Genomic DNA, 12,445 nt, shown 5'->3' with positions numbered 1-12,445 from the left:
ACCAAATCATCATACTCATTATGTTTCACCACACTGTCATATACAGCGAAATATCATTCACCAAATTGTCACAAATAGCAAACTGTCAACAAAATGAATTGTTGCATGCAGCAAATTGATGTGATTTTCCTCCCTCACTGAATATCTTGCCAATATTGGCTGTTGTGTCAAAATACAAGAATTCATGATGTATGCAAAGATTACTTTGACCCACATCATCAGATAAATGCAATATTTCCTTCCCCCAAACTAGCAGTTTCCCTGGACCCTTAGAGCAGGGTTCAGGGAAACCTTTTCATGGTGGCGAGCTACTTTTGATATTAATTAAACAGTTGCGGGCACCAAAGAATAATGCATTTATTAAAGGTTTTACATTGAATGATATAAACTAGAAAATTAATACATACATTACATACTCTGCCATATATAATGTTATTTTATGATTTTCCTTTTTTTAAATAATAAAATTAATTTAATTAAAATTAATGTGAAACTTGTGATTGAATTTCTTCAGTTATCAAACGAAAATCTGGAGTATAAGATAAACACCCAGCTCGCAAACAATCAATTAGATGTGCATCTAAGCTAGATCGATTCTTTGACTTTATGAACTTCATGCTAGAAAATAATGACTCACAGAGATTATTTTCTAGCAATAGTTCACCATTAGCACTACATTTTTTAACAAAGGATATTTATTCTTGTCCACCCAATCCAGAAGTCATTATCTTTTTTATATTATTTGTAAAACAGTGCGGCTTTGAAGGTTAACAATTTCTAGTTCAGTTTCTGCAATGTCTGTTTTAAATAAGTTTCCAATTAAAATCTCAGAAATCTCTACATTATTGAAGGGATTTAGTTAATATATTTCCCAACTGGTTCAATTTTCTTGAAATCCTGGAAATGCCATTTGAATTCTTACTTTAGCTCTTCAAGATGTTCCACAAGAGGCTGAATATTAAACCTCTTTTCAGTGGCAGTTTCGATAATAAACTTTTCACTCCAATTTTTCACACAGGCACATGAAAACACTTCGGTGGGCACCCTGGTGCCTGTGGGCATACAGTTGTCGATCCCTACCTTAGAGTATCCTCAATGACACTAGCAAAAACCCATGTACCACCTCTGTTCAAGTGTACACCATCTCTACACAATAAATTTCTTCTATCTATGAGTGCAGATCATGCTAATAAAAATTCCCCCACCCAAAAAAACTCCAGAATCCCTCAAGTCTTGAGTTAATTCACACAGCTTTCAGCATATAGTCCTTCCTCTTGTGCTTGGGCAGAACTGCTGACACATACACATTCTAACCTAACAAGGCATTTTATCAACATGGTCCTATATTTTTTCAACAAATCATCAGCATCATTACTGATGATTTGTTGAATTTATATCATTAATCTGTTGAATTTATATCATTAATCCCCACATGAATTATAATCTCTCTTTAATTCCTTTAAAATCTTACAATCTGTTAATGGTATCGTGAATTGCTTCTCCTAGCAGACAACTCTGGTTCTAGTCCACCCATCCTTATAACAAAAAATTTCCCTATTTCCCTAACAATGAAATCTCTCACTAGAACTAATTTGCACCTGAGCAGTTTGTACTTAGTTATTCTGTTCTGGGGCACAAACCTAGGATGCATTGCTTGTAAGGTTACTAAAATCTTGAATCACCGAGAAGCTAGGACCTTAAAATAATCTCCAAGGCAAGTACCCATTTATTCAGTGACTTAAATTCTTCAAGAAATGCACGAACTTTCAATTTTAGATAGGTACACTCCTGGCAACAAGAACAAAGAAAAGATTCATCACTTGAGCTATGATTAGCAACTAGACTGACCCTTGAATACATGCCACACACAATGAAGTCATGTCTCATGGATATTGTCTGCAGCCATTTCCACTTGTCACGAGTACATGTGACGAAATACTCATGGCTGTTGATCTTGTAATAACCATCGTTAAATTTACAAAATATCATAGAAAACAGCTTTATCAAAATTAAATAAACTGAAATATATTTAATCCAAACTATTAACCCTTCATTTCATCATTTTTTTTTTTTTTTTAATGAAAATGAAGGAAGTTTCAATTTCAGTGAAAATCAGGCAATACTATTGAACCTCGTGACACTATATTTCTTAGATTTGGTTCTTTTAGTTGTATATAAAAGGCCATTGAACACTTCAAATCTTCCTAAGGTTAGATTCCTGTCAAAAAAATATATTCAATGAGTGTTCCCAATATCTATATTTTTACCACCTATGTGTTTGCTTGCTTGGGAATAAGGAATGAATGTGTATACATATAAGAGCAGATGTTTTTAAGTCTAAACATTTTATGCAGCAAAGTCCTTGGGGTTTCCAAACCATCTCATGTCAAAGATGCTAGGTCTTTTAAAATTAACTATATGTATCCCTAACTATACATAAAACTCTACAAATGACTGGAAAAATAAAAGCTAGCTACAATTTGTCAACAATAAGAAGAAAATATAATAGCTATATTCATTATTTGCTTTAGAATAAATGTTATGTATAGTGACTCCCAGGTTAATACCATTACAACACACACACACACACGTTTGACAAATCAAATATAATGACATATACATCTAAATTCTTAATTTTTTACCACTAAAACACATGAACACAATCATTTTACAGCTGCTCTTTTAATTCTAATATCTGCAATCATGTTTACATCACAGTTAAGTTGATTCTATTTTTTTTTTTTTTTAATGAAAACCCCAAACATGAGGTATGAGAACCTATAGTACTTAGTACCATGTATGGACTGAAAATTAATGTAATTTTACTGCATTGCCAAAGAACAATACTGTTCCTTAAAAACAAACATTTTCATTATCTCCTCTAACATCAATCTCAAACACGGTAGTGCCTTGAACATTCAGTAGTATTTTTACTTGCAGGCTAAATATCATAAACCAGAATTAACAGTAGTGACTAGGGCTTGCATAAAACCGAGAAATTTCAAAACAGAGTTTAACCGAAGTTTACTCTTAAAACCAGTTTTAAAACCGATTTTCTCAGAGTTAGGGAAAATAATTAAAAGCTTATAACACAGGTATTTATTTTATCTTGGGTAGATTGTACAAATCGTAATCAAATCTTTTAAACAAAATCTATCACCTCTTATAGTAAAAAAAATTTAAAAAAATTAAAATGCTCCAAAAAAGTAACCAGCTTGAGATTATACAAAATTACAAATTGTATTCAAATCCTTTGAATAAAAACTGTCTCCTCGTATAGTAAACAAAAAAATAATAAGCCCTATAATAATAATAATAAATAAATAAAAATAATGTGAAAAAAAAACAGCTTGGGGAAATTACTTTACTATTTATTGCTCAGCTTTTTTCTGAAAATGATCCTTTAAAAAACACAGTATATTAAGCATTTTTCCTGATAGACTTGACCTTATTTTTGTGTTAAAGAGACCAATGATCGAAAACACTCTCTCAGATTGGACACTTGTTGGTTTAATGGTCAGCAGTGCTCTATAAACTTTCTCCAGCTTTTCACTTCTACTGCTAGTTGCCTCCAAAATTTTAAATTCTTTGCTGATTTCCAATTCACTCGGATATTTTGAAGGCTCTTCAGTTAATCTCTTTATTACACTATCATACTCTTGCATGAGTGTATCTCCAACATCGGAACTAGACGAGTCTTTCTTTTCTTCTAAAAGAACAGTTCGTTTATTCTTAGTTTCTTCATTCAACGCTAAGACTCCTACGGAATGTTTTGCAAATAATCTCTGATAAATCTCTTCAGCATGCTTTTTCAAAACTTGCTTACTTGGAAAATCAAAAGTTCTTGAACCCTTTAGATTCCTAAAGGGTTTAAGAACTTTTGGAATCTTCTTTCCTAAACTTTTTGGGGTTGTGTAGATGGCTCAGCAAAGCCACAGTTTGGCAATTTCGTCTTGCATTATAACGCTGCAAAAGGCTTTGGTGAAACTTGAAAGCAAATGGGTTTTCTGCTGTATCAAGCTTAGCAAGCAGAAATTCTCTTGAAGACTCTGCTTTAAGTAAGTCTGTATCTTCTGAGGTTATAGCCTTCAGAATCATTTCAACTGGTCGCAAAGTTTCACATAGCAATTCAAGTGTTTTCCAGTCATCGTCAGACACAGCTTCAGTTGACAGAACTGCACATAGAGCATTTGGAATGCAATTTTTCAATTTCAAAAATCTCTCAATCATATAGAATGTGCTATCCCATCTAGTCTGTCTTGTAATCTAATATATAAATTTATATTTTTTTCCATTAAATTTTGCTTTAACAAAATTTTGTACTATGTCATTTTTGGTAGGCGATTTTCGAAAAAGCTTGCAAATTTTTCTGACTTTGTTAATAGTTTGTGCAATATTAGCCATTGTATTGAAGAAATAAATGAGCTCATCAGTAAAGTCGGTTTGATAAAGCATGCCTTGCTGTCTTTCTTCATCATCACTACTTTCTTCATTATTTTCATTTTCTTCATTGTCTTTGGGAGACTCAGACTGTGGCACCATAATTGATTGCTTTTTCATAAAGTACATCTATAACTGACAGATGTATACAATGGGCTATACATTGTTGATGATTAGGAGTAATTTGCTTGCCAAACTTAATCATCATTGCTGCTCCATCGGTGGTGCAGGCAACAATATCCTCATCCAAGTTCAAACCAAATTCCTTCAAGTGTCCATTCACAATTTGCTCAGTTCTTCTGCTATCAAGTGAACCATTAATCTCAATACAACCTAACGACCAATGATTGTCTTTTGAATGCACATTTATATTCATATACCTTTTATTTTGTATAGACGTATATTCGTCTAGAGTCAATGAATACCGTGCACCCAAAACCAATGAATTTTTGAAATGCTAAATGAGTTCTTTCTTAGTTTTATAATAATTCAGAACTATATTTTTAATTCCATTCACTGAGGCTGGTGGTAATTTATCGTATTTATTTCTCTGAAGGTGAAGGCTGATTGTATAAACTCACAATTGGCAATTGAATTAAAAGAAAATCCATCTAAAGCAGCTAATTTTGAAGTCTCTTCTTCCATAGCTTTTTTAACTATAAAGTTTTCTAATGTTCTTACCATTTTTATGGGAGGTTCACTGTTATCTTGTTTAATGTCAATCTGATGTCTCCAGATGACTTAATTATCTTCTGACATTTCGAACGTTGTGCTTCATCTTTGCTTTTGAGCAAAATAATTCCATACATTTGATTTCATCTTATACATATTAAGAGTAATAAATATTAATTAGTAGGAATTTATATCACCGACAATTTCGAATAAAAATATTGAAGATAACAAAGGCACAATACTATGCGTCACTCCCGCAAGAACTGAATCAAGAGTCTAAACGAGGCAAGTTACAAAATTTTCATGAAAGAAATTTTTTATTTATTTACTTGCAATTTTTTTTTCCCAATTAAATCTATTGTATTTTCAAAATTACATAAAAGCTAAATTTGGTGAAGCTGCTTTTTGGAGAACATTTGATCGCAAATTTAATAGGAATAAAGAAGCAAAAAACTTTCTACGATTGAAATTTGATGCAATATTCAGCGAATCTGTTTCTAGTGGGTAACCATCAATAAGGCGCGTTCCATAACTTGCCTGGCGAACAAGATAGATGGAACAAAGAAATGTTGAGCATTTTCTTTTACGCTATCGCTCTGACTCACTCAGTCGTAAATGAGTACACTTGCATCATGCCATGATACAGGTGGGAAGATAAAAGGTACCCCCCTCCTAGATTTGGGCCACTTGCCCATGAGATTCGTACCTAACCATAAAATAAAATAAAAAACATGTTTAAAACATAAAGCAGTTGAACAATCCAGACAAACGAACAAACAAAAGAAAATGTGCGTAACAAATAACTATATTCGACGGCTAACTAAGAAAATATTTGAATCCGGTTTTATAAAACCGGTTTGCAAGCCCTAGTAGTGACCATATCTGATTGCAATTTCATAAAACAATAACAAAGAAAACTGCTACATTATGTTAATACAATGTTAATTATTTAATTAAAGAATTAAATCATTAACACCTCATATACCTAAATGTTCTAAAAAAGGATAACTAAATGTACTAGTATTTTTTTAATCTCTTTTCATTTAAATTCACTCAATAAACAATTACTACAAACATAGATCTATTCTTGTTTAGGTTTAAGACAATGTGCTAAATTATTGCACAAATTTTATGAATCACTAGTTCTAAAATTAAAAATTCTACACTAGAACACTGAGTGATAATATCACAGTCGACAAATAGCTTGTTGAAAAAATATGCCAATTTCAATCTGAATCTAATGGACACAGTCAGCATGAATGTTAACCATATACACAGGGTAAAAAATAATAATAATATAATAAAATTATTTTAGATTAATGAAAATTCAAAGAATAAAACCATGAAAAATTTTAGAGAGTAATACAAACATTCAAGTTACAAGCTTTCAGAATTAGTTCCAAGGTGTAATGATCCAGCTGGTAGTATCAGGTTTAAATTTCTAGTTTAGTGTTATTTAATATTATTCCTGAAATTAGATAGTATGAATCAGAGCTGAAATACTCAATAATACTCCTGAAATTTATAAACAGCTTTATTCAGAAATACACACATTATAAATACTTACAAACTAACAAGAGGAATTACCTTGATATATAATTCTCTAAAAAACATTAGCGATCAAACATACCGAGAATTTGTATTTCAAGAACTCTAAACTCAACACCAAAATAAATTGGACCAGCAACAAATGTCAATGAGCAAAAGAATACATTGTGTCTATAATTAAAACGAATACAAAAAAAAATTAAATAAATAAATAAAATAAGAATAGATTTGTATTCATTTTAATTATAGACACACCGTCTTCTTTCGCTCGTTGACATTTGTTAGTGGTCTGATGAATTTTTGTCAGGTTTAGAGCTCTTGAACCACAGATTCTGGGAACTTGACCCATTGATCCTAATGTTTTTTCTCGAAGTGTAGAGAATTCATTTAATTATTATAAATTCTTTTATTCAAGGAGAGTGTTAGGAACGAAGCGTTCTGCATGCCTATATCAAGGTAATTCCTCTCATTGGTTTGTGAACTGATTAATAACATAGAACATATTGAGCCTTAATGCTCATTCATTTACTAATTATAAATACTTACTTAAAGTAAGATCTCTTTTTCCATCAGTATTGCATTTGCTCCATTCAGCTAATGTATGGATTGGAATGAAATTGCTTTCATATTCACAGTTTGGATTAGTTAAGACACCTCTGAGATGAGGAATAAGATCAGTAGAACGACCACAGTATGGTCCTAAAAATAATCGCTTTTGGTCATAATCATTAGCATGAAGATTATCCCATATTACAGGTGGCCTTCTCAGAACCTCTGAGAGTTCCTGAATAGACTGCACTGTGACTATTTTGGAAATAACTTTGGAACCTAAAAATATAAATAAAATACATTCTAACTCTGAAAATGTATATTACTCAAATATTCAGTGCACTAAATTTAAAAATATTTAAACTAGAAGAGTATAACACACAAAGTGCCATTCATCTGATAGATCGAAAGAAATTCGTACTTTGACTTATGTCTACTCTATGTTTCTAAGTACTGTATATTCCAGCATGTAAGTCAACTTTTTTTTTGCCCTGAAAATTCACACTTAACCATATTTACCCCTTTTTAGTTATCATTCACATATCATGTACTAGTAAAATCTGCATTAAAAATTACTGTCTACCTTTTAATTCAATTACTTCTGTTCTTTTAAAAGTTTTACTCTGTAACGTTTATTCCATTGCACAATAAACTGTAAGGAAAGCAATAAGTATACAGTACTTCATTATACAGATGGTCAAGAAACCAAAATCTATAGACATAGGTGACAATGTGACATCACTCTTATCAACACTATATATGTACATGAAAGGCTTTGATTATGTAACTGCACCACTCTATGTTGCTGTTTGTGTTGTACTACTGCAAACTGATTTCTCTGTAAACAATATTTCAACATGGAAGCACATTTGTTATAAGAAATTGCAATTTCAAAAGTACAAAAAAATAGAGTTTCAAAAGTAAACTTGAAACAAGTAAATGCTCTTGACCATTTTCAATTGCTGTTTTCACCTGATGAAGAAGCAAAACAAATTCTTGAGTTTTAAAAAGTGGGTAACAATGTACAAATAGCTTCCTAAGAATGTGTGTAAAAATTTGTATAATATGTATCTTACTATACACTAAAATAATTTTCCTCCTAGTGATATTTATTCAGACACTGGGAGAAGAGGGATGCGGGTTACGCGGTAATACGTAACAAATGCTAAATTACGTAACAGAAGTTTGTTTTACTGTGGTAATCCCCAGGGGCTCACATCTTCTTGGTGATTCCCCTCTTTCCCTCTCTCAGGGTAACTCAAATTTTTTTTTTGGCTGGTGCAGCAAAAGCCTCAGGCTTCCTTGCACCATATGGCTAATTGTAATAATAATAATAATAATAATAATGCTAGATAAAACTGATGTGCCCGGTTTGTTTATCTAACATGACAATGCGGTACCATTCTTGATTTCCGTACATAACGCATTTATGTATTCATAGCCAGTGCTATGTATTCATATATATTCAGGTAATGAATACATTCTTGATTTCCATATGTAATGCCTTTATGTATTCATAGCCAGTGCTGTAGTCGTAAAATTAGCAGAAGGGGTGTGTGTGTGTAACTGATATTAAATATAAATCAAAATTAATGCCAGTAGCATGGCAAAACTGTTGAGCAAAAAATAATAAATTAAACATAATAATTAAATTAAAAAAAAAACATAATTAATGAACAGGGAGGGAGAAGAAATCTTCTCCCTCCCTGTTCATTAATTATAATTACTTTATTTTTTTAATTTTCGTATTACATTTTGTACCATTTTTGTTTTAACTATTTCATTATGTTAATATATGTAAATAAAATGGTAGTAGTGGGTTTGATGTGCTTATGCTGCACCTGTACCGCCATCTATAGTATTTTATTTATTTGTCTATATAAGCTGGTTAAGCTTACACTGTCAGTGGTGTGGCTCTGCACTGGAGTGCTAGTCTGTCTGTTGTATATTTTTATTTTTTGCTGCATAAGGACCACCGCTATTCAAATCCTCTGCATTGGCGGTTCGATTGGGGGATCGGGTGGTGTCTGATCCTTCGATCGGTTCGCCTTTGTGACAGTTTGTCTAGCGACTGAAATGCAGCGATTCCTTGACCATTATTGGCCTCGTGGTCCTCTGTCGATATGGGGCATAATGGTCAGTCTATTTTTGTTATTTTGGTTTTATTTTATTTTATTGTAGTTAGTTTAGTCTATTTGTGATATTTCACGTAAATTGGAACTGGCACCTTACGAGGGGGAGGGTGCCGCTAAATTCTTATAATTGGCTCTAACTTTTGAAACTGATTTATTTTAATTGGATTTTCTATATTTATTTGGGGATTTTCTGCTACAGTTTTTAGTCTTACCTTTTCTTCTCCCTCCCTGTTCATTAATTATTATGTTTAATTTATCATTTTTCGCTCAACAGTTTTGCCATGCTACTGCCATTAATTTTGATTTATATTTAATATCAGTTATACATTGGGCATCATGTGGAGGAATATGCATTTTGCTGCCTCTAATGATAGATTTATATTTACTTTATTTTTTTAATTTTAGTGTTATATTTTGTACCATTTTTTTTAACTACTTCATTATGTTAATGTGTGTGTGTGTGTGTGTATATATATATATATATATCTGATAATTAAAATAAATATGATATTTAAAATAAAAAAAAATAAAATAAAAAAAAAACATCAGCCAGTAGTACGGCACGAAACGAAACGCAAAATAATATAAAATAAACGAACAGGAAAGGGAAAGTAGAGATAATAAGACAAAAAGGTAGTCGATAATCCCCTGTATAATTTAGTCATTTAACCCAATTAATAAAAACGATGTAAATTTAAAATAATGCCAATTATATATAATTTAGCGGTACCCCCCTTGCAGGTACCAGTTTCAAAAGATGTGAAATATCACCGAAAAGGGGTTAAAGAAACTACAAAAACTAAAATATCAAAATGATAGACTGACCATTATGCCCCATATCGACAGAGGACCACGAGGCCAATAATGGTCATGGAATCGCTGCATTTCAATCGCCATACAAATCATCGCAAAGGTGGAAATATCATAGAATCAAACCACCCTTCCATTCTCCGATAGATCAAACAATGCAGAGGATTTGCATGGCGGTGGTCCTTATGCAGCGAGAAATAATCTATAGAACAGACAGCACTCTTGATCAAAGCCACACCACTGACATAATGCAAGCTTAACCAGCTTATATAATAGAAAGGAAAAGAATAGATGGCGGCACAGGCGCTGCTTATTTAGCATATCAACCCACTACTACCACTAATTTATATAATGTGATGTAAAAGTTAGGCAAAAGTAATAAAAATAAAAAAAATATGAATATGAAGCTATCATTAGAGGCAGCAAATGCACATCCTCCACATGAAGCCTAATTATATCTGATAATTAAAATAAATATGATATTTAAAATAAAAAAAAAAAAAAGGTACCAGTTCAGTAACTGCAAGGTACCCCCTTGCAGGTACCAGTTTTGGAACTGGTACCAGTTCCAAAACTGGTACCTGCAAGGGGTACCAGTTCCAAAACTGGTACCCCTTGCAGGTACCAGTTTTGGAACTGGTACCTGCAAGGGGACTACCGCTAAATTATATATAATTGGCATTATTTTAAATTTACATCGTTTTTATTAATTGGGTTAAATGACTAAATTATACAGGGGATTATCGACTACCTTTTTGTCTTATTATCTCTACTTTCCCTTCCCTGTTCGTTTATTTTATATTATTTTGCGTTTCATTTCATGCCGTACTACTGGCTGATGTTTTTTTTTTTTTTTTTTATTTTAAATATCATATTTATTTTAATTATCAGATATAATTAGGCTTCATGTGGAGGATGTGCATTTGCTGCCTCTAATGATAGCTTCATATTCATATTTTTATTTTTATTTTTATTACTTTGGCCTAACTTTTACATCACATTATATAAATTAGTGGTAGTAGTGGGTTGATATGCTAAATAAGCAGCGCCTGTGCCGCCATCTATTCTTTTCCTTTCTATTATATAAGCTGGTTAAGCTTGCATTATGTCAGTGGTGTGGCTTTGATCAAGAGTGCTGTCTGTTCTATAGATTATTTCTCGCTGCATAAGGACCACCGCCATGCAAATCCTCTGCATTAGTTGATCTATCGGAGAATGGAAGGGTGGTTTGGTTCTTCGATATTTCCACCTTTGCGATGATTTGTATGGCGATTGAAATGCAGCGATTCCATGACCATTATTGGCCTCGTGGTCCTCTGTCGATATGGGGCATAATGGTCAGTCTATCATTTTGATATTTTAGTTTTTGTAGTTTCTTTAACCCCTTTTCGGTGATATTTCACATCTTTTGGAACTGGTACCTGCAAGGGGGGTACCGCTAAATTATATATAATTGGCATTATTTTAAATTTACATCGTTTTTATTAATTGGGTTAAATGACTAAATTATACAGGGGATTATCGACTACCTTTTTGTCTTATTATCTCTACTTTCCCTTTCCTGTTCGTTTATTTTATATTATTTTGCGTTTCGTTTCGTGCCGTTTCTGGCTGATGTTTTTTTTTTTTTTTTTTTTTTATTTTAAATATCATATTTATTTTAATTATCAGATATAATTAGGCTTCATGTGGAGGATGTGCATTTGCTGCCTCTAATGATAGTTTCATATTCATATTTTTTTTTTATTTTTATTACTTTTGCCTAACTTTTACATCACATTATATATATATACAGGCATACCTCGGTTAACGTTACCTCTGATAACGAAGCTTCGATATAACGAAGTCCGCAATTTCAAGCCCCATTTAACATAAAAAAAAAATATTCCAGTTTAATCACCTGAAATCTAAACAAATTGAAGAAATTACGGAAACCTTTGGGGCTTCTCGTGGTTGGTTCGAGAAATTTAAAAAACGGGCCAGGATTCATAGTGTAAAATTAACAGGAAAAGCTGCAAATAAGTTTCCAGAAAAACTAAAGGAAATAATTGAACGTGAAAATTTTCCACCAAATTCGGTGTTCAATGTTGACGAAAGCGGTTTGTTCTGGAAACGGCTACCAACAAAAAGCTTCATTTCTATTGAAGAAAAATCAGCTGCTGGGTTTAAAGCAGCCAAAGACCGTTTAACGTTACTCTTTGGATCAAATGCCTCTGGCGATTATAAATTAAAATTGTTATTAGTTTACCATTCAGAAAATCAGAGGGCGTTAAAAGGTAACATAAAAATGA

General features: G+C 32.2%; 1 protein-coding gene across 1 annotated transcript in view; it reads right to left on the bottom strand.

Moving 5' to 3' along the window:
* Oga (O-GlcNAcase) overlaps positions 1 to 12,445 on the bottom strand; it is a 402,181-nt gene that overhangs the window by 155,321 nt on the left and 234,415 nt on the right. The window contains exon 7 of the mRNA XM_090385453.1: positions 7,207 to 7,488. Coding sequence (XP_090241579.1) covers positions 7,207 to 7,488 — 282 coding nt within the window. The remainder of the gene's footprint in view (positions 1 to 7,206; positions 7,489 to 12,445) is intronic.

Source organism: Mastigoproctus giganteus, chromosome 11, assembly GCF_048544385.1.
Source record: "Mastigoproctus giganteus isolate SK-2022 chromosome 11, ASM4854438v1, whole genome shotgun sequence".
Taxonomy (NCBI): domain Eukaryota; kingdom Metazoa; phylum Arthropoda; class Arachnida; order Uropygi; family Thelyphonidae; genus Mastigoproctus; species Mastigoproctus giganteus.
Note: the sequence above shows the minus strand (reverse complement) of the source record. Positions and strands in the feature narration are given on the sequence as shown.